The sequence below is a fragment of the Cervus elaphus genome, chromosome 32 (assembly GCF_910594005.1).
Source record: "Cervus elaphus chromosome 32, mCerEla1.1, whole genome shotgun sequence".
Lineage (NCBI taxonomy): Eukaryota > Metazoa > Chordata > Mammalia > Artiodactyla > Cervidae > Cervus > Cervus elaphus.
Genome location: NC_057846.1, coordinates 36,424,663 through 36,446,583, shown reverse-complemented (window position 1 = coordinate 36,446,583; position 21,921 = coordinate 36,424,663). Strand labels below are relative to the sequence as shown.

General features: G+C 49.7%; 1 protein-coding gene across 1 annotated transcript; it reads left to right on the top strand.

Moving 5' to 3' along the window:
* Positions 1 to 288: 288 nt before the first annotated feature.
* On the top strand, positions 289 to 7,125 carry DUSP26 (dual specificity phosphatase 26). The gene is made up of 4 exons (XM_043893872.1): positions 289 to 703; positions 2,746 to 3,038; positions 4,989 to 5,203; positions 6,301 to 7,125. Exons 1-4 carry the CDS (start codon positions 587 to 589, stop codon positions 6,498 to 6,500), a joined length of 825 nt encoding a protein of 274 aa, XP_043749807.1. The 5' UTR covers positions 289 to 586; the 3' UTR covers positions 6,501 to 7,125.
* Positions 7,126 to 21,921: the final 14,796 nt, after the last annotated feature.

The following is a 21,921-nucleotide window of genomic DNA, read 5'->3' as shown; positions in this document are numbered from 1 at the left end:
GCGCTTACGGACTTGAACTTCCCAGGCAGGCAACCAGGCTGCCTGGCAGCGCCTAGGGAGTGCCCTGGGCAAATTACTTAGCCTCTGGATGCCTCCATCTCCTCCTCCCTAAAATGGGCACAATAACAATATCCTCTCCTCCCTCAGAGACTGCGATGAAGATAAAATGAGTTAAGATCTGTGGAGCAGAGGGTACACCGTGCTTAGTAAATACTCATCAGGGTTAAGGACAAGAGTTATTTGTGCCAGTGTTCTGGCGCAGGAGACATGTACAAGTGAGTGGGCATCGTCCTGGAGTCTGTGTAATTAATGCTGCCGGGGAGGAGCGTGTGTGCTCAAGACACCGTCTGGGCCTCCTTACATAATGTCAGCTTTAGGCAAAGTGCCTGTCATTGGCGCAGCTCCGAAAATACACATACACACGAGCTTGCCCGCGAGGCGGGGCCGCAGGGGGTGCGGGCTGCGTGGCCCACGCCGCCTGTCCGCTCGGGCCCCCGGGTGCGAGACCGGGTCCCTGCGTGTCGCCGACACACGCGCACACCGACACCAGCCCCGCTTCGACGTGCGTGTCATGGCTTAAAAATAGATGCTAATCCGTCAACCGGTCTGCCAAGCCAGACCGAGGCGGCGGCGGAGTCATGGCCGTGGGGCTGCCTGCGCCTGCGATCCGCCTCCGGGACTGAGACCCGCGCCGCCTCCCGAGGTAGCGGGGCCGCGGCGGGTGGGCGAAGGACCGGGGGCCGGGGCTGGGGGGCTGGGGCGGGGGGTCGGGGGCGGTTAAAAGGGGCCTGGGAGCCCGCCGGCGGGGCCCTCCCGGGGCTCCCTCCCTCCGCGCCTGGCTGTCTGGGTTGGCGAGGACTGGGCGACAGCCATGAACCTGTTACAACCACAGCAGAGGGAGGGAGGATGGGAGGGGGGCCGCGGCCCGGGGCCCCCAAAAGCTGGCGGATGGGGCTGGAGCGTGTCCAGGGACGGAATGGGGAGAAAGCGAGTGCCACGGAGCTCCCGCGACACCTGGGCTGCTTCCCGCTTTCTTTCCACCATTCAGCATCACACAGGCAGCAGCATTCTGTTCCCAGAAAATGTTGTTTGGGAGCCAAGTGGTGAGGTCTTCAGGCCTGCGGAGCAATAAGTAGATGATGATATGGTGATGCAATGATGAAGATGTCGATCCCGGTGGGGATGACAGTGATAGTGGTGGTGGGGATGATGGTCAGGATGGTGATAGTGGTGATGGAGGTGGCCGTGATTGCTACACTGTTCTCTTTCTACACTCCTTTTGATCAGCCATTGGGGGGGGGGGGGGAAATCTCTCTTCCTAAATAACCCCTCAACACCCTAAGATCCAGCCTCCCTTCACCAGTCCTGATCCTAAGACCCCTGCTTCTTATGCCTTGTGAGTGCTGGAGCTCTCCTGGCCCTGGGGGGATGAGGACTGGGGAGAACTGGGACCCTGTTGAGACTGGGGGGAGGGGACAGGATGAAGATGGCCTCTCACTGGGGACCCTTCCTTGAGCCCCTGGGGCAGAAGACAGGAGGAGGCATGGGAGAGGGATTCTTCAAAGCAGCCCACTTTTCCGAGGGCCAGGATCACCATGCAGAGGAGGAGGAGGAGGGGTAGGAAGAGGAGATAAGAGGCGCTGGAGTGCCGGGCTGTGGCTACGATCCCCCCCTGCCTGCAGCTCCCAGGGCGAGTCTCAAAGGCTGGCCCTTCCCAGCTCCACAGCTCAACGTGTGGTCCCTGCTCTTCACAGGGAGTCAGGCCCCTCATTGAGGACCCCCGTGTGCTAAATAGGGTCACTTGATTTCACCAGCAACACAGGCGCTGATTCCACATTCTGAGCCCCTGGGCCAGGCAGGAGCCCCCATTTCTTCACTTTCTTCCCTCCTCCAGCCCCCACCCTCTGCCTCTCCACACCCACACACACACACCCACACACACACACAGAGTACTCCAGCCCTGCCTGGACCCAGAGAGATGAGGTTTAATCAGTGACATCTGTTACGTTGACCAAGGGAGGCTGCTTTGCCTGTGTTGCCCAGATAACTGGCTCTTCCTTCCATTAACCCGGGTCTTCAGCAAGTGTTTTTCAAAAACTTCAGCTTCCTCTTTACTACTCTTCCCCACGTGCCCCATCCCCCCGGCTGGACTTCCCAGAGCAGGCTGAGGGCAGGAGGGCAGGAAGGGGTTAAGGCAGCCCATCTCCCCCCCATCCACCACCACCACCCCACCCCCCAGGCCGGCGGCGGGGGCTGTCACTGGCCCCAGCTGCTGCTGGCTTCAGGCCAACTCCTTCTGGATGGATCCAGAACCTCCCCCCAAGTCCCCCTCCCAGCTCCTCAGCCTGTCTGCCGGCAGCCCCAGGCAGATGAGACCCAGACTGGCAAGGCTTCCAGCACTGGGCCCTGCCACCCAGATGCCAAATGTGTGTGCGTGTGCGTGTGTGTGTGTTGACTCTGTGTGTGCGGAGTGGGGGTGGGGTGGTGGAGCAGACGCCCAGCAGCTGGGCCGCTGCCTCGGCCGGTAAACAAGAACATGTGATGCTCCCACCTCCTTGCCTGGCGGAGCCAAAGAGCAGGGCGACAGGAGCTGCTGCCGCTCAAAGGAGACAACCGTCCAGAGCGCCCGCCCCGCCCAGGGCCAGACTTCACCGTCCTTCTCCAGAACCTTCTCCCCGGGGCGGACAGGGACCCCGCCGCCCCGGACGCGCTCAGGCGTCACTCACACCCCGCCTCTGCCCGCAGCTGCCACCTGGACACCCGCCCCGCCTCACCTCGCGCACCCCGGTGGCTGCCAGGCCTCCTGCCGCCTCTAAGATGTGTCCCGGCAACTGGCTCTGGGCTTCGGTGACATTCATGGCCCGCTTCTCCCGGAGCGGCTCGAGGTCTCCCGTCCGCGTGAGAGGCGCCCTGGAGGAGCCGCCCGCTGTCCAGCACCCCTTCCTCAACGTCTTCGAGTTGGAGAGGCTGCTCTACACGGGCAAGACCGCCTGTAACCACGCCGACGAGGTCTGGCCAGGCCTCTACCTCGGAGACCAGTATGTACCCAGTTGACTGGGGCCACGGCTGCGTGTGTATGGGGGCTGTGTGTTTGTGTGTGTGTGTGTGCAAGAAGAAAGAAGGGTGGCAGAGAGGCGTGGAGTTGTGCTGTTGGTTCCACATTGAGGGTGGAAGGGAGGGGGTACATGGGTAGAGTGGAGGCTGGAGGGTTGGGGAGGGTGGACAGGATTACCTATGTGCTAAGTCACTTCAGTCAAGTTGGACTCTTTGCGACCCCATGGACTGTACCAGCGAGGGTCCTCTGTCCATGGGATTCTCCAGGCAAGAATGCTGGAGTGGCTTGCCTGGCCCTCCTCTAAGGGATCTTCCGGGCCCAGGGATCGAACCGGTGTCTCTTAGTTTGGGCAGGATTACTGATAGACCCAATTCTGGACAGACAATCTCTGTTCAAGTAATCATGTCATTCATTTAGCACAATGCATTAGCATTTTCATATGCCAGTGCTGTGGGCTGGACATCATAGATGACTTATCTGACCGTCCATCTTTGTGCCCTGAGAAAAAGCTATCACTGGGGCCAGGAACAGTGGCTGGTAAGGTGAGTGGTGCCCCAGGCGACATTAATGGTAAAGAACCTGCCTGGCAATGCAGAAGATGTAAGAGACCTGGGTTCGATCCCCGGGTCGGGAAGATGCCCTGGAGGAGGGCATGGCAGCCCACTTCAGTATTCTTGCCTGGAGAAGCCCATGGACAGAGGCGCCCGGTGGGTTACAGTCCACAGGGTCACAAAGAGTCGGATTGAAGCGATTTAGCACATAAAACAAAAAGGGTGTGGGGAGTGGACCAAGCCAAGCCAAAGAGTATGCAGAGGCTCTGCCAGATGGGGGCGACAGAGAGACAGGAGTCAAAGAGAAAGGAGGCCCTACAGGTCTTTTCCGAGAGCTTTAGAGCCTACAAGGAGTTTTTCACAGGCTTTTTCTCTGTTAATCTTCATGATAGCCTGGTGAGGTAGGTACCACTATCCCCAGGTTACACAAGAGGAATTGGAAGCTCAGAGAAGCTGGGACTGGCCCAAGGTCCCACGGGTCGTAAGTAGCAGAGCCCAGGATTTAGAGGTTCAAGTTCAGGGTGCTTTCTGCTCCAGGAGCTGGCACTAGACAGGGCATTCGATATGACCCTGTTGGCATGAGCTGAGGGCTGTGAACCATGGAAACCCCTGCAGGTGACATCCGCAGGGTAACCATGGGCTTGGAGTAACTGGCAAAACACAAGACGATTCTGGGCATCAGAGAGAGTCTAAACGGGAAAGGAACTTCCCTGACTGTCCAGTGTTTAGGACTCCCTGCTTCCACTTCAGTGTGCACAGGTTCGATCCCTGGTCAAGGAACTAAGATCCTACAGGCCGCATGGGACAGCCAGAAAAAAAAATAGTTTTATAAAAATGAAGTAACGGGGGAGTGGTGAGAACCAAAGCAATTTCAGGTTACCGGGTTAAACGTGAGCTGCTCCAACAAGCCATCCAGTGTCCAGGTCCTCCCTGCCACGTCCAGACCCATCCACTGACCTCCTGTCTCTACCTGAATGCCCTGGTGTGAAGAAAACCCGTCTCTCCCGAGATGCCCCAGTCTTTCTCCAGCTAGATTCCACTGTTGGCAGGTACTTCCTTCCATGAAGTACAAACCCTGTTGCTCTTTCTCACGGATCAAGTATTAATAAAATCCTGTGGCCTCCGAGCATCTTTCCGTATGTTATCCGGGCTGCGGTTTGCCCGTCTCTCTTGTCTTCTCTCCACCAGGCCAAAAATCTCTCCAGGACTCCCCAGCTTTGCTCCAGGACAAGACTCAGAGTCATTGCGCATCCCGGGTCCTCAGGAAGTGAAGGGAAGGCCTGGAGCCAGTGATGTTGGCCGGGCGGTGATCAGGGTACCAACCGGGGTGTCTGGTCCCATCCCCCAGCCTCACCCCCTCCAACCTCTGCTCCTCAATGCAGGGAAATAGCCAACAACCACCGTGAGCTGCGTCGCCTGGGCATCACGCACGTCCTCAACGCTTCTCACAGCCGGTGGCGAGGGACGCCCGAAGCCTACGAGGGGCTGGGCATCCGCTACCTGGGTGTCGAGGCCCACGACTCGCCGGCCTTCGACATGAGCGTCCACTTCCAGGCGGCCGCCGACTTCATCCACCGGGCGCTGAGCCAGCCAGGAGGTAGGAAGGGAGGGGAGCGAGGCGGAGGGGTGGACCCACGGACACTGACTTAGAGCAGAGCCGGGGGCTCTGGGTGTGGAGAGAGAGACTTGAATGATGTGATAAGATGCTCAGCAAGGAAAACTCTTCTCTCAACCGTCTTTTCAATGCAATCCATAAAGAAGGAAATAATCCCAAATGTCGGGAGAGTGGCAAATTGCCCCTGGGCAGGAAGATTATGGGAGATATATTTTTTTTAATTGTTGCCTTATTTACATATTTCTAGACGTTCTAACGATTCTTGCTTTGCCTGTCTTGCTTTAGTGATCAGAATATATATATATATATTTAAGATATAAAAATAATTTATTTTTTAAAGTAAAAGGTATTTTATTTAAAAAATATAAGATGTATTGGGACTTCCCCAGTGGCTAAAACTTTACTCTTCCAATGCAGGGGTGTGGGTTCAGTCCTCGGTTGGAGAACTAAGATTCCCACATGCTGTTCATTACAGAGAAAAAAAAGAAAAGATTTTTTTAAATGGGAAAAAATAGATACTAATCACCCACCCACACACACACCACCCCCCCAGATGGGAGACTGAGGAAGGGCCAGGTTAGACACAAAGGATTTTCCATGGATGCACTCAGCGAGTATCAAGCGGAAACTCTTCTTGGTACAAAGCTGGGTTTTGCATTAATCTTGAGTGTCTCCCTTCAAGCTCTTTTTTTTTAAGCTCTATGTTAGTTATGTTTTAAATGTTTATTTGTTTATTTATTTGGCTGTTCTGGGTCTAAACTGTGGCATGAGCGATGTAGTTCCCTGACCAGGTCTTGGACTGGGGCCCCCTGCATTGGGAGCTTGGAGTCCTGGCCGCTGGACCACCAGGCAAGTCCCTCTTCGAGCCCATTTTGGATTTATGGATGCTGAACTGCTCCAAGTTTTCCGTGTCTTCCCGTCTGTGTGCCCCCGGTTGCCGGGATTCAGATTCTTACCGTCCCCCCATCTGTGCCTCTGAGCATCTCTGCTTGCCTGTCTTCCTCCTCACCTGCCCCCAGCCTCCTCCAGCCCAGCGCACGGTCCCCCAGCTGCCTCTCTCGTCTGTGTTGTGTTCACAGGGAGGATCCTGGTGCACTGCGCCGTGGGAGTGAGCCGCTCGGCCACCCTGGTGCTGGCCTACCTCATGCTGTACCACCGCCTCACCCTCGTGGAGGCCATCAAGAAAGTCAAGGACCACCGAGGCATCATCCCCAACCGGGGCTTCTTGAGGCAGCTCCTGGCCTTGGACCGCAGGCTGCGGCAGGGGCTGGAGGCATGAGGGGTGGGGTAGGGAGGTCAGGCCAGGCCTGTGGGTCCCTGGATCCCAGCTGGACAGCGGAGGCCCAGGGGGCAGGTGGGGGGGAGACCGAGTGAACCCTTACTCTCCTTAGAGGGCTGGGACATGGCCCAGGCCACAGCTGCTATCTGTTGCGAGGGGATGGGGAGGGGTGAGCTGGGCAGGGTGACAATCACCTAGGAAGGAGCTGGCCTGGGAGGGAGGCAGCTAGGGTCCTGGATGCCAGTCAGGGTGGTCCCAGAGATTCAAGGCCCCTTCTCTTCTTTGTGCTCAAGTGTTCCCCTCCCTCTCTGATAAGGACCCGCTCTGCCCTGTGCCCCTGCGGGGAGAGTCAGGGAGGCGGCCGGCACGGCTGTGATGATGTCGAGTTGTGTGGGGCCAGGAGCAGAGAGACAGACGGTGATGAGATGGTGCGAAAAGCTAAGAGAGAAGCCTGCAGACTTGTTACTCCAAACACGGCAGGAAGAGGTGTGGGAGGCTTGGCGCCGAGCCCGCGGGTGCTGGTCGTGGCCCAAAAATGGCAGAGGTGCATGACTTCGAGTCTATCGCTGATCGCTCGCTTACTGGATCCAAGCGTCTCCAGGAAAAATAAAAATGGTGAAAACGACGCGAGCCTCTTGAATCACTGACGGCTTGTCTGAGTCTGCAGCTCTCTTCCCGAGGGCCCCTGACTCCTCTCTAAGGGTCCTGAGCCCCCGCCAGCCCTTATGCCCCCAGTGATTCTTAAGGGGGATCATCCCTGGCGGCTCGGACAGTCAAGAATCTGCCTGCAATGCAGGAGACCAGGGTTCTTGGGTCTCCTGGGTCGGGAAGATCCCCTGGAGAAGGACATGGCAACCCACTCCAGTCTTCTTGCCTGGAGAATTCTATGGACAGAGGAGCCTGGCGGGCTACAGCCCATGGGGTCACAAAGACTCGGGCACGACTGAGCGACTAACGTTTCCAGTTTTTAAGGGAGATTTCTCCCAAGTCCGATTCCACACGCCAGCTGTTAAGGATATCTTGTTATTTCCATTTATGTCCACGCGGGGGCAGCAGAGGACCAAAAAGTCAGAGTTGCAACCTGGAGTGGGACTCCGCACACTGGTATCTTTGAAGCTTAAAATAGGTCTCTGTTCACAAACTCCGGTAAGAAATACTGGGGTGGTCCAAAAATGCACTCGGGGCTTTCCAATCCCGAACGAGCTTTTTGGCAAACGCAATATAACTTATTTTCAAAAAAAGCAGCTTGCTTTCTATATCAAGTCCCCCATTCTCGTGGAAGAGCAGAATATTAACCTTAAATCAATCCCAGCCCTAAATCATGAGTTGGATTTTTGCCTCATGCCAAGAAATTGGAGACGAGGGATGGGGAGGTGATGTGATTGCTTCCTCTTCTAATCTTTCCAGGTTTTCCTCGGAAGAGGGTAACATAATCCCCCTAGTAAATCTCATCCAAAAATAGAGTCAACCACCAGAGTGAATAGTATGATCTTTTTTGGTATTCCAACTGCCAAACTGCCAGCCACCACATCCTTCTCTCTTTTTTTTTTTTTTACCACACCCTTCTTTTTAAAAGGGTGTGTTTCCCAGAAATTCCCTGGCGGTCCAGTGGTTAGGACTCTGCGCTTTCACTGACAGAAGGTGCAGATTCAATCCCCAGTCAAAAAACTAAGATTCCAGTGGCAAAAAAAAAAAACACAAAAACGGGCAGTGTGTTCCCAGAACATCTGCATGAGTGGAAGAAGAGGGTGGGGTGTAAAAGGAAGTGAAAAATACAGAAGAAAAATCACTTAATATAACTAAGTGTAGATTCTACCCCAAAGTACAGAAACTCAGAATCTCAAAACTCAAAGATGCCTTCACAGATGAACGATTTCCACTTTCCACAGGCATAAATAAATTGCTTTTACAATAAGTCACTTGATGATAGCTATCAAGCATTCATTTGCTTGGCCATTTTTTTTTTCTTTTTAACTGAAGCAAAGAAAGATTATTTTTATTTATTTATTGACCACACTGCAAGGCAGATGGGATTTTAGTTCCCTGACCAGGGATTGAACCCATGCCCCCTGCCTTGGAGTCTTAACCACTGGCTGAGCCAGGAAGTCCCTTGCTTGGCCATTTTTGATGATCGGGAATCATTACATATTACTAGCTCTTAGTGTTAGAAAGCTCTCGTTTGACACTTGCATCCCATAATCACATTACAGTGGTGGGAAGATGGGGCCAAAAGATCTGACAGCTAGGACCCTTGGCCCCAGCACACAGCCGTATGGGTGTTGGTGACATTAATTTACCTCTCTCCCCTGGCTCCTCTGTCCATGGGATTTCCCAGGTGAGAATAATGGAGTGGGTTGCCATTTCCAAGGGATCTTTCTGACAGATGGATCCAACCCAGGTTTCTTATGCCTCCTGAATTGGCAGGCAGATTCTTTACCACTAACACCAGCTAGGAAGCCATATATATAAATATAAATACATATATATACATATAAATATATATACATATCTCCCATATATATGTATATATCTCCCATATATATGTGTGTATATATATGTATGTATGTGTGTATATATGTATAGGTGTATATGTATATACATATGTGTGTATATATATGTATATATATCGCCCATATGTATGTGTATATTATTATTATTTAACAAAAGCCATATTGTGGCTCTGGCCCAGGCACTCTTCTGTCTTTGCAGATATTAAGTCATTTAATCCTCATTAAAAACCATGTGAAGTGATTTCTTTGTCAATACTTGGAAACAAGGAAATTGAGGTTAAGTAATTTTCCTAAGGCAATGGCAAGCCACTCCAGTACTCTTGCCTGGAAAATCCCATGGATGGAGGATCCTGGTAGGCTGCAGTCCGTGGGGTCGCTAGGAGTCGAATAACTAAGCGACTTCCCTTTCACTTTCCTGCATCGGAGAAGGAAATGGCAACCCACTCTAGTGTTCTTGCCTGGAGAATCCCAGGGACAGGGGAGCCTGGTGGGCTGCCGTCTATGGGGTCAGACAGAGTCGGACACGACTGAAGCGACTTAGCAGCAGCAGCAATTTTCCTAAGGATAAAGAATTTGCCTGCCAGTGCAGGAGATGCAAGAGACATGGGTTTGATCCCTGGGCCGGGAAAATCCCCTGGAATAAGAAGTGGCAACCCACTCCAGAATTCTTGCCTGGAAAAATCCTGTGGACAGAGGAGCCCCAAAGGCTACAGGCCATGGAGGTCACGAAGAGTCAGAGAGGACTGAGCACATGATGCACTCAAATAGTCAGCGGGAGAGCTCAGATTCCCACCTGGCAGCTCTGGCTCCAGCATCTATGCGTGTGGCCATCACACTGGTGTGTGTCCCTCCACCTCCACCATTTAAGGGTACATGTGTGTTTGGGGGACCTATAGGGGTCAAGAGACAGAAGAGAGGGGCACAGCCTGGTGACCACACAGAATCAGTTCTACCCTCCAGGGGGGCAGAGAGGGTCACCTGTCACAAATGGGGCTCACTCACACCTGCCCAAAGTGAAGTCGCTCAGTCGTGTCCAACTCTTTGCGACTGCATGGCCTGCGTAGCCTACCAGGCTTCTCCATGAGTGGGATTTTCCAGACAAGAGTACCGGAGTGGGTTGCCATTTCCTTCTCCGGGAGATCTTCCTGACCCTGGGATTGAACCCGGGTCTCCCACATTGCAGGCAGACCCTTTACCCTCTGAGCCACCAAGGAAGCCACCACCTGCCCAATCCGGCGTTAAAAGTCCAGGCTCCTGGGACTTCCGTGGTAGTCCAGTGGCTAAGACTCCACAGTCCCAATGCAGGGGGCTTGGGTTCAATCCCTGGTCAGGGAACTAGATCCCACATGCTGCAACTAAGGATGCCGTGTGCTGCAACTTAGACCCAGCACAGCCAAACAAAAAATATTAAAATAAAAAAAAATAATAAGTCCAGCCTCCTGCATCCAGTTCTCACACAATGGACCGGTTGGACCCAAGCATAGAACTTGAAAGTGAACGCTCTTGTTAGACGCAGCCTGTGCCTCTAACTGGCAGAGCCTCAGGCCCCCGGGGAACTGTGACTCAAGCCCAACTCATCATCCTCCCAGCCTGCCCCATCCAGTGTCGACTCAAACCCTCGTTGCTGACCCCAGGGCCCTTGGCGACTCTGGGGAGAAGGAGGAATGTTTGCCCAGTCCTTCACCCTGTGACTAATCCCAGCTGAGAAGCTGCTCAGGGAGTGGGGGTGAAGAGAGAGCTTCTGTTTCTGCGAGCCGCGGCAGCAGATGGAGCTAGAAAGCAAACCAGCAGCTGAGAAAATCGCTGGGGAGGATGCGGCGACGCTGCACTGAAGGCCCCCCGCCCCCAACAAACAGATCCCTTAGAAAAAGGAACCTTCGTGCACTGTTGGTGGGAATGTAAATTGGTGCTGCATTGGAAACCAGTTTGGGGGATTTCTCCAAAAAAAATAGAACTACTATATGATCCAGCAATCCTACTCCTGGGTATTTACTGGGAAAAAAAAAGATGAAAATGAAAGCATTAATTCAAAAAGACACATGCACCCCCAATGTTCATAGCAGCATTGTTTACAATAGCCAAGATATAGAGACAACCCGAGTACCCATCAACAGATAAATAGATGAAGAAGATGTGGCGTATATACCCAAAGGGATATTGTTGCTATTGTTGTTGTTTGGTCACTAAGTCACGTCCGGCTCTTTTGTGGACCCGTGGACTGTAGCCCGCCAGGCTCCTCTATCCGTGGGGTTTCCCAAGAGAGACTACTGGAGTTGGCTTGCCGTCTCCTTCGCTAGAGGATTTTCCTTACCCAGGGATCAAACCCGAGTCTCCTGCATTGCAGTCAGATTCTTTACTGCTGAGCCACCAGGGAAGCCCAATTAAAAACTCAGCCATTAAAATCTACTAAAATGTTTCCATTCACAACAACATGGATGGACTTGCAAGGTATTCTGCTAAGTGAAATAAGTCGGACAGAGACATACACTGTATGATATCACTTACATGTGAAATCTAAAAAATAAAACAACATAGTGAATGTAACAAAGCAGTAACGGACTCACAGATCTATAGAACAAATTAGTGGTTACCAGTGGGGAGAGGAAAGTGGGAAGGAGCACAGTAGGACAGGGACTAAGAGGTACAGACTACTACATATACAATAATTAAGTTACAAGGATATATTGTATAGCACAGGGAATATAGCCAGTGTTTTATTATAACTATAAATGGAATATAACCTCTAGAAATCGTGAATCCCTATGTTGTACCCCTGAAACTTACATGATATTGTAAATCAGCTATACTTCAACTAGAAAGAAAATAGAAAGAAAAAATAGAAACATATTTTAAGGAAATGGAAGTCTGAACAGAAAAAGAGTGGACTAGATTATGCAGAAAGATAAACCCTGTTTATCATAAGTTTCGGTCCTCAGAACTTTTTTTTTGCAGAAGAAGAAATGAGCAAACGATGGAAAAGTTTAGGGAGAAGCCCTGTTGATTCTCTAAACCCCAGAATCTTGGAATATATTACCTCTGTGGCAAAGGGTATTTTGCACTTGTAGTTAAAACCAAAAGCTTGGGATCTCCCTGGTGGTCCAGGGGTTAAGAACCTGCCTGCCAATGCAGCAGATATGGGTTCGAGCCCCGGTCTGGGAAGATCCCACATGCCATGAAGCAACTAAACTCTTGTGCCACAACTACTGAGCCTGCGCTCTAGAGGCCTCCAACTGCAGCAAGAGAAGTCAGAGCAACGAGCAGCCCGAACACCAAAACTGGAGAGGAGCATTGCTCTCCCAGCTCCCCACAACCAGAGAAAGCCTGTGCGCGGCAATGAAGACCCAGTACAGTCACTGATTACTTTAAAAACCCCGAAACCTCACGGTGGGAAGATCCCACTGAAGTATCCCGTGAGGCCTGATCACATGAGTCCTTAAAAAGCACAGAACCTTTTCAAACTGAGCTGAGAGATTTGATCTGAGGACCCATTGCTGTCTTCGAAGACAAGGATGGGAGATGTGGTGTAAGGTGTGTGGGCACTTCTAGAAGCTGGAATAGGCAAGAAAATGGATTCTCTCCTAGATCCTCCAGAACAGAAGGTAGCCGGCTGACAGAGCTTGATTTTATCCCGGTGAGTCCCATGCCAGTCTTCTGACCCACCACACTGTAAGATAATAAGTGGGCATTGTTCAAGCCATGAAGTTAGCAGCGATTCGTCTCAAGAGCAATGGGAAACTGATCAAAGCCCCTTGGCATGCCGTGAACACCGCTTGCAAATGCCAGGACTCATCTCTGACTTAGATTAAATATTAAGAGCTAGTAGGACATCCCCGGTGGTCCAGTAGTTGAGACTTTGTCTTCCAGTGCAGGGGGCGTGCAGGTTTGCTCCTCCATCAAGGAGCTAAGATCTCACATGCCTGGGGGCCAAAAAACCAAAACATAAAACAGAAGCAAGATTGTAACAAATTCAATAAATGGTTCGCATTCAAAAAAAAAAAATCTTTAAAAGAAAAACTAAGGACTGTTGACACACACTAGAGGGAGGAAGATGTGTTGGGCAAGGGCACCGCAGCACTGAGCAAACCCACCAGCTGAGGGCATTTTGTTTTCCATGCAACTTCTCGATAACCGGGAAATGTCGCACAACATTCAGATTTCCAGTTTCTCTTAAAACGTGGAAAGGCGCTGTGAGCCCACGTCTGCACATGGTGAGTCTGAGCAGGGGTGGTCCCAGTGGGAAAAGGACATGCCTGCCTGCCTTCCGGTCATCGCTGCCCATAGCCGTTTTCTCACACTGGATCTGCCTCCCCCCTGAAGACTGTTTGCCTCCAAGCCTGGGGGTAAATCGACCTTCCGTCACTGTGTTGTAACGTCTTACCCAGAAATGTAAGAAGCCTAAGGAGCCTGGGAAAGTCCACTGGCCTTCATCTTCTCCCAGTCCCCAGCCTACCCCTGCCATTCCTTTGAGTTTATTTCTCAAATAGATGTCTATTATTTTTTTATTTTAATTTTATTGGAGTGTAGTTGATATATAGTGTTGTATTAGCTTCAGATGTACAGCAAAGTGATTCAGGTATACATATACATGTATTCATTCTTTTTTAGCTTCTTTCCTAATGTAGAATATGAGTATACTCTTTCCAGAGAGCTGAATAGAGTTCCTGGTGCCATCCAATAGGTCCTTATTGGGTAACTATCTCCTATCTAGTGGTATGTGTGTGTTTATGCCGAACTTCTGATTTATCCCTCCCTGCCACACCTTTGGTAACCATACAGTTGTTTTTGATATCTGGAAGTCTGTTTCTGCTTTGTAAGTTCATTTGTATATATCTTTTCGATTTCACATATGTGCGATATCATATATATTTTTGTTTGTCTGACTCATTTCACTTAGTATGATAGTCTCAAGTTCCTTCCATCCATGCTGCAAATGGAATGATTACACTCTTATTTATTTATTTGGCTATGCTGGGGCTTAGTTGCGTAGCAAGCAGGATCTTTAATTGTGGTGTGAGAACTTTTAGTTTTGGTATGTGGGATCTAGTTCCCTCATCGGGGATCACACCCGGGCCCCTGCACTGGGAGCGTGTAGTCTTGGGAGCCACTGGACCACCAGGGAAGTCCCTCATTCTTTTTTAGGACTGAGTAACATTCCAGAGGTCTGTCTAGTTAAGGCTATGGTTTTTCCAGTAGTCATGTAGGGATGTGAGAGTTGGACTATAAAGAAAGCTGAGTGCCAAAGAATTGATGCTTCTGAACTGTGGTGTTGGAGAAGACTCTTGAGAGTCCCTTGGACAGCAAGGAGACCCAACCAATCCATCCTAAAGGAAATCAGTCCTGAATATTCATTGGAAGGACTGGTGTTGAAGCTCAAACTCCAATACTTTGGCCACCTGATGCAAAGAGCTGACTCATTGGAAAAGACCCTGATGCTGGGAAAGATTGAAGGCAGGAGGAGAAGCGGACAACAGAGGACAAAATGATTGGATAGCATCACCAACTCAATGGACATGAGTTTGAGTAAACTCCGAGAGATGGTGATGGACAGGGAGGCCTGGTGTGCTGCAATCCATGGGGTCGCAAAGAGTTGGACACGACTGACCGACTGAACTGAACTGAACATTCTGTTGTATATTTGTACCACATCTTCTTTATCCACTCATCCATCAGTGGACATCTAGGTTGCTTCCATGTCTTGGCTATTGTAAACAGGGCTGCAATGAACACAGGGCTGCATGGATCTTTGGATTGTGGTTTTCTCCAGATATATGCCCAGGAGTGGGACTGCCATTCTTAGAATGCTGTTTGTGGGCAGTGGTTACCAGCCTTCTGAATGGGCTGGGATTGTTCCTTAAGGTCTCTGCCAAATTCCACTTCTTCTTCTGGAGCCAGCCTGGGAGAAGGTGGCTGACACCCCCAAATCTCTCTGGAAAGAACCTAGGAAGCAGGGAGAGGAATATTTACCCATGCAGGAGCCAGGTTTCAATGGTCTTGGAGTAAAAGAAAGGACCTCTCTTCTCCCTAGCTAACTTTCCCTACGGCAGTCTGTATTCTTGAGAATTCTGAGAATTGGGGTAGGGAAAAATCAGAGCGGGGAGGCCTGTCCCCTTTTGTTCCCAGGGAGTCACTCACAAACCGGACCAAAGCTCAGCAAGTCAGAGCCTGAGCTCCTAATCCAGCTGAAGCCAGTGACAGCCCAGAAGAGGACAAGAGGCTTAGAAAAAGCATCAGCCTGGGGAGGGAGGCTGCTTGCTCTGAGAATTTCCACGTCTCCATCCGAGGGGTGGGCCTCAAGACTACCTGTGGTGTGATGACCTCCTGGAACACGCCTTCTGAACTCCTCACCTAGACCCCTGGTCCAAAGACGGAGTGGGGTGGAGGGACCCTCACTTGCCTTAGGAGAAAGGAGAGATACATCACAAGGTCAGAAAAGGGATGAAGTGAGGTGAGGCTGGAGACCCAGGGCAAAGGCTCTTTCCATCTTCCTCCACCAATACCTGCCAGATACAAGCCCCCAGCTGCCCAGAAAGACGGAGCTGTGATCCAGCCCAGGGCAGGGAACACAGGTGAGTGATCAGAGCCTCAGAAATGTCAGAACTGGAAGGAGGCCAGGAGAACTTCTCACTCGGGGGCTTTCTGATCATGCCTCACAGACCTCTAGCACTTGAAACAGCTTTCCGTGGGCCCACTGATGGGGGCACTAGGGAAAAACAGAGAGAAACTCCACATGATTTAAACAAATTAGTTCTGTTTTTATATCTCTATTCCATGCAGTGTCTATTTTTAAATATTACTTAACAAACAACATTCCGGCACACACACACAAAAATTGAAAACCACCAAGTTTATCCAATCCTTCATTTTACTTTTAATTTTTAAAAAATAGGCTAGCTAATTGGGAAAATTTGAAAAAGAATAGAGGCAGGTATCTGTATAATTGAATGACTTTATTGCACACCTGAAATTAAAGCAATTTTGTGAATCAATTACTGTTGCCATTTAGAAGCTAAGTTGTATCCAATTCTTTGAGACCCCGTGGACTGTAGCCCACCAGGCTCCTCTGTCCATGGTTTTTCCAGGCAAGAATACTGGAATGGGTTGCCATTTCCTCCTTCGGGGAATCTTCCCAACCCAGGGATTGAACCTGAGTCTCCTGCAGTAAGCAGGTGGGTTCTTTACTGATGAACCACCATACTGCAATATAAAATAAAAAGTAAAAAATAAAAAGTTGGTTAGCAAACATCATGTGCAGTCATCCTTGTCTTTGTTTTTAGTTTATTTATTTCAGCCCAGCCACATGGCATGCAGGATCTTAGTTCCCCAACCAGGGATTGAACCCCTGCCCTTGGCAGTGGAAGCACAGAGTTTTAACAACCGGCCTTGGAGAAGTGTCACTACAAGTCACAGAGAAGGTGCCAACACTGGGTCGGGCACGGGCGGGATAGGTTGCTGGGCCTCCATCCACCCAATTCCATCCTTCATGTCGTCCTGTTACCACAGACCTGCCCGGAGCTTCAGGGCAATTGTCTAGCCTGAAACTCCATTCTTCAGGCTTCTTTGCAAATAGGTGTGGCCCGGTGACTAAGCCCTCACCAGTGGAATGGGAACAAAAGTAAAACTTGAATTCCTATAAGGAAAATGCCGTCTTTCCGCTCTTTCATCCCCTCCCATAAGGTTAGAACACAGGCTACGTGACTGGTCAGCCGGCTTCTCACAGATGAACAAGGAACATATCCTAGCACGCGGCCGAACAGCGAGAGCGTGGAACCCAGGTCTCTGAATGGTTTTGTGAAGCAGAATTCACCTCCTCTCTTTGGAATATTCCTGAGACAGAAATAAACTAGAGGGTCAGAGCCCCTGCCCTCTCACGTCTCTTTGTGACAGCGGCTGTCATATTGATCTCTGGCTCAATAACAAATTACCTCTCAAACTCAGTGGCTTAGAACAGCAAACACTGGTTGTCTCCCAGTTCCTGTGGGTCAGGAATTCAGGAGCAGCTGAACTGTGTGGTTTTCCCTCAGGGTCTCCGAGAGTCTGCAGCCAGGACATGGTCAAAGGCAGAATGTCCGTTCATACAGCTGCTTGGGAGACCTCTGTTCCCTGCCGTGGGACGTCTCCACAGGTGAGTGTCCGTGGGACATGAGTTCTGGCCTCCCCAGAGCAAGTGACCAGAGGGAGAGACAGACAGACAGACAAAGCCAGGAAGAGAGGAAGCAAGAGAGAAAAAAATCACAGTGAATTTTTATGACCCAGTCTCTGAAATCAACCACTGTCACCCCTACTTCACTCAGCTGGTTTCTAACAAATACAAATAAGCCCAGCCCAATCTCAAGACAATGGGAAGTAGCCTCTCTGTTTTGCTGTTGCTTTGTTTTGCCATTTTATTTTATTTATTTGGCTGCGCTGGGTCTCAGTTCTGGCATGCAGGATCTTCTTAGTTGCCGCAGGTGGGGTGTAGTTCCCTGACCAGGGATCGAACCCAGGCCCCCTGCATCGGGAGCATGTAGTCTTAGCCACTGCACCACCAGGAAAGCCCCAGGTTCCCCATTTTTAAGGCAGGAGTATTTTAAAATGAATGGATGGGGACTGCCCTGGTGGTCCAGTGCTTGAGACCTCACTTCCTGATGCAGGGGGTGAGGGTTTGATCCCTGATCAGGGAACGAGATTACAAATGTCTCATGGTGCAGCCAGAAAAAAAAAAAAAGAAAATAGAAAAAGTAGAAAATAACCTTACCCTGAGGGTTCTGGTGAGGAATCCATGAAAAAATGTGAAGTGCTGAATACCGGGCTTGGCATGCTGTAGGGGCTCTGTCAAAGGTGTTTTTCTCTCATCCTCTGTTTTATTCTCCAATCTCCACTCTCACATATGGGATGATGGTTCCGCTCTGGCCTAGAGGATTCCTTTGTTCCAGGAATCCTAATTCACAAGGATCTCTGGGAAACCAAACTAGCCTGTTTCCTTCCAGCCTCCGCAGGCACCTAGAAACTCCATCAGGAATGCTTAGGAGATACCTGGGGAGAGTGTGGGCATCACCCCAGCACTGACGATCCTCTAGGAAAGAGAAAGGAAGCTTGGCTTCCAGGGTCACAGCAAAGCCTGATTCTCTCTCTCTCTCTCTCTCTCTTTCTGTTTGGCTGTACTGCAAGGCGTGTGGGATCGAACCTGAGTCCCCTGTACTGGAAGCTTGAAGTCGTAACCACTGGGGCATCAAGGAAGTTCCCTTATTCTCTTTACTGGATTTCCCAGGTGGGTTGGGAGCTAGGGGCAACACGTGGGTGTGTGCAAAGTCACTTCAATCGTGTCTGACTCTTTGCGACCCCATGGACTGTAGCCCTCCAAGCACCTCTGTCCACGAGAGTCTCCAGGCAAGAATACTGGAGAGGGTTGCCATTCCCTTCTCCAGGGAGTCTTCCTGACCCGGGGATCAAACCCGAGTCTCTTACGTCTCCTGCAGTGGCAGGCGGCTTCTTTACCACTGGTGCCACCTGGGAAGCAGGAGTGAGTGAATAAAAGTTGCTCAGTCGTGTCTGACTCTTGGCAACCCCGTGGACTATGCAGTCCAGGGATTCTCCAGGCAAGAATACTGGAGGGGGTAGCCATTCTCTTCTCCAGGGGATCTTCCCAACCCAGGGATCGAACCCAGGGGCAGGGACAAATTGCCGCTCCTGTACTATAGCTAGAGGGTAGACCCCCCTTGTCGCAACTAGAGAAAAGCCTGTGCAGCAACGAAAACCTAATACAGCCAAGAATAAATAAATAAAAGGGGGGAAAAGTTGCATCAATCATCCTAAAAACATTCTGGTACGGAGACTTCCAGAGAAAGGCTGGATCTTCTAAGAATTAAATGAGGGAAAGGCCTCGTTAGCCTAAATATATAATAAATAACTCTAAACTGCTTCAAGAATTGAATATTCTTATGAAAATTATTCTCTTAAAAAATGAAAAGACTTGAGGAAATATGACAATATGTCTAATTGTGAAGTATGACATGTTTATTTGGGGTTAATTGTCACTTTTTACTGGGCTTCCCCAGTTTAAAAAAAAAAAAAAAAATCTGCCTGCAATGCAGGAGACATGAGAGACTTGGGCTTGATCCCCGGGTTGGAAAGAGTCCCTGGAGAAGGACATGGCAACCCACTGCAGTATTCTTGCCTGGAGAATTCCTTGGACAGAGGAGTCTGGCAGGTTACAGCCCATGGGGTCGCAAAGAATCGGACACGACCAAAGTGACTTAGCCTGAGTCCGAATCTTTTTACAACCAACCATGGTTAGCATTCTCTTCCACATTTTAGGGCTGGATATGGAGGCCGGTGGAAGAGTCTTAGTAAAGGTGAAATGATGGGATCAAGGTTTCTGGTCTCATATTCCTCCACAGAATTAGCACTCTCTCCAAAATGCATTTCTCTAGTGCTAACAAGGCCATAAAGTGAAGGGGCTTCTAGGGTTTGTAAGAGGATGCTGAAGTGGGACCTTGGAAATGAGGAGTCCCTGACTCCTCAGAAGATTTTCTGGAAGTTCAGTCTTCAATATTACCTTTCCTTTTTGCCATGGAAGATTTAGAAACATAATTCTACTTCAGACTTCTCAAGTGGCTTCGGCTTTGGATGTATAAGCCATCATCTTCTTCACTGTCTCCGTTTCATCGTCATGAAGTAATCAGACTTCTCTCCTGATTCACAAGAAGCTGGGCATCATTGGTTGAGGTTGGGGGGAAGGTGAGTTATTTAAACTATATTGATACAATGTGAGAAATCAACTTTTTATGCTCTTTTAAAAATTTTATTTATTTTAATTGGAGGCTAATTACTTTACAGTATTGTGGTGGTCTTTGCCATTCATCGACAGGAGTCAGCCACGGGTGTACATGTGTCCCCCCCATCCTGGACTCCCTCCCACTTCCCTCCCCACCCCATCCCTCTGGGTTGTCCCAGGGCACTGGCTTTAAATGTCCTGCTTCATGCACTGAACTTGCACTGGTCATCTATTTTACATACTGTGATATACATGTTTCAATGCTATTCTCTCAAATCATCCCACCCTTGCCTTTTCCCACAGAGTCTGAAAGTCTGGTTTTCATATCTGGGTCTCTTTCGCTATCTTGCATATAGGGCCATCGTTATCATCTTTCTAAATTCCATATATATATGTGTTAATATACTGTATTCGTGTTTCTCTTTATGACTTACTTCACTTTGTATGAGGCTCCAGTTTCATCCTCCTCATTAGAACTGACTCAAATACATTCTTTTTTGTAGCTGAGTAATATTTCCTTGTGTATATGTACCACAACTTCCTTATGCATTCATCTGCCGATGAATATCTAGGTTGCTTCCATGTCCTGGCTATTATAAACAGTGCTGCGATGAACATTGGGGTGCACGTGTCTCTTTCAGATCTGGTTTCCTCAGTGTGTATGCGCAGCAGGGGGATTGCTGGGTTGTACGGCAGTTCTATTTCCAGTTTTTTAAGGAATCTCCACACTTTTCTCCATGGTGGCTGTATTAGTTTGCATTCCCACCAACAGTGTAAGAGGGTTCCCTTTTCTCCACACCCTCTCCAGCACTTGTTGCTTGTTACACTTTTTGATGACAGCCATTCTGACTGGCATGAGATGGTACCTCATTGTGGTTTTGATTTGCAGAAATCAACTGTTTAAAAAATTAATCATTTATTAACTTATTATTAACTAATAATTAATATTTACTAATTAATTTAAGTAGTTGTTTATTAATTTATTTCTTTTGGCTGTGTCAGGCCTTAGTTGTGGGAATCTTTCCTTGTGGCTTGTAGGCTTAGTTGCCCAGTGGCATGTGGGATCTTAATTCCCCAAAGTGAAAGTGAAGTCACTTAGTCGTGTCCTACTCTTTGTGACCCCATGGACTGTAGCCTACCAGGCTCCTCCGTCCATGGGTTTTTTCAGGCAGAAATACTGGAGTGGGTTGCCATTTCCTTTTCCAGGGGATCTTCCCAACTCAGGGATTGAACCTGAGTCTCCCTCATTGTAGGCAGACACTTTACCGTCTGAACCACCAGGAAAGTTCCCCAACCAGAGATCAAACCCACATCCGCTGCATTGGAAGGTAGATTTTTTTTTTTTTTTAAACAACAGATTTATTACATTATGGGCTTCCCTTGTGGCTCAGCTGGTAAAGAATCTGCCTTCAGTGCGGGAGACCTGGTTCGATCCCTGGGTTGGGAAGATCCCCTGGAGAAAGGAAAGGCTACCCACTCCAGTATTCTGGCCTGGAGAATTCCATGGACTGTATAGTCTATGGGGTCACAAAGAGTCAGACACGACTGAGCAATTTTCACTTTCACTTTATTATATTACAGCTCTGTAGGTCAGAAGACTGACACAGGTCTCCTTGGGCTAACATCAGGGTGTCAGATGGGCTGTCTTCCTTTCTGGAGGGTCTAGGGAGAATCCTGTTTTCTCACCTGGGTTCCTTAGCCTAAGGAAGGGAAGAGGTATTCCTTACTTCTGGTCAGTTTCCCCTCCAAAGGCTTGCCCTTCATAGGTGTGCCCTAGAGGCACCCAGCAGAATTCCTCAATCCATCAGCTCACCTTATCAACACCTTTCACCTGAACCATTAAATAGAACTATTGGGTAAGTAACAACACAACTGTTTTGTCTTTTTTAAATCCTCTGCATTGTGCCAAGATGGAGAAAGAAATGGCAACCCACTCCAGTATTCTTGCCTGGGAAATCCCATGGACAGAGAAGGTTGGCGGGCTATAGTCCATGGGGACACAACAAAGCATGCAAGTTCATGTTTGTAGACCGAGACCAATTAGGAAGTTTTTGTAGGTGTCCAATTAGGAGATTTAGGAGATGAAATCAGTTGGATCTGTACACGATGCCCTTCCAGAGTAGCTCAGAAAGAAAAAGATCGTTTTCAGACAACTGCA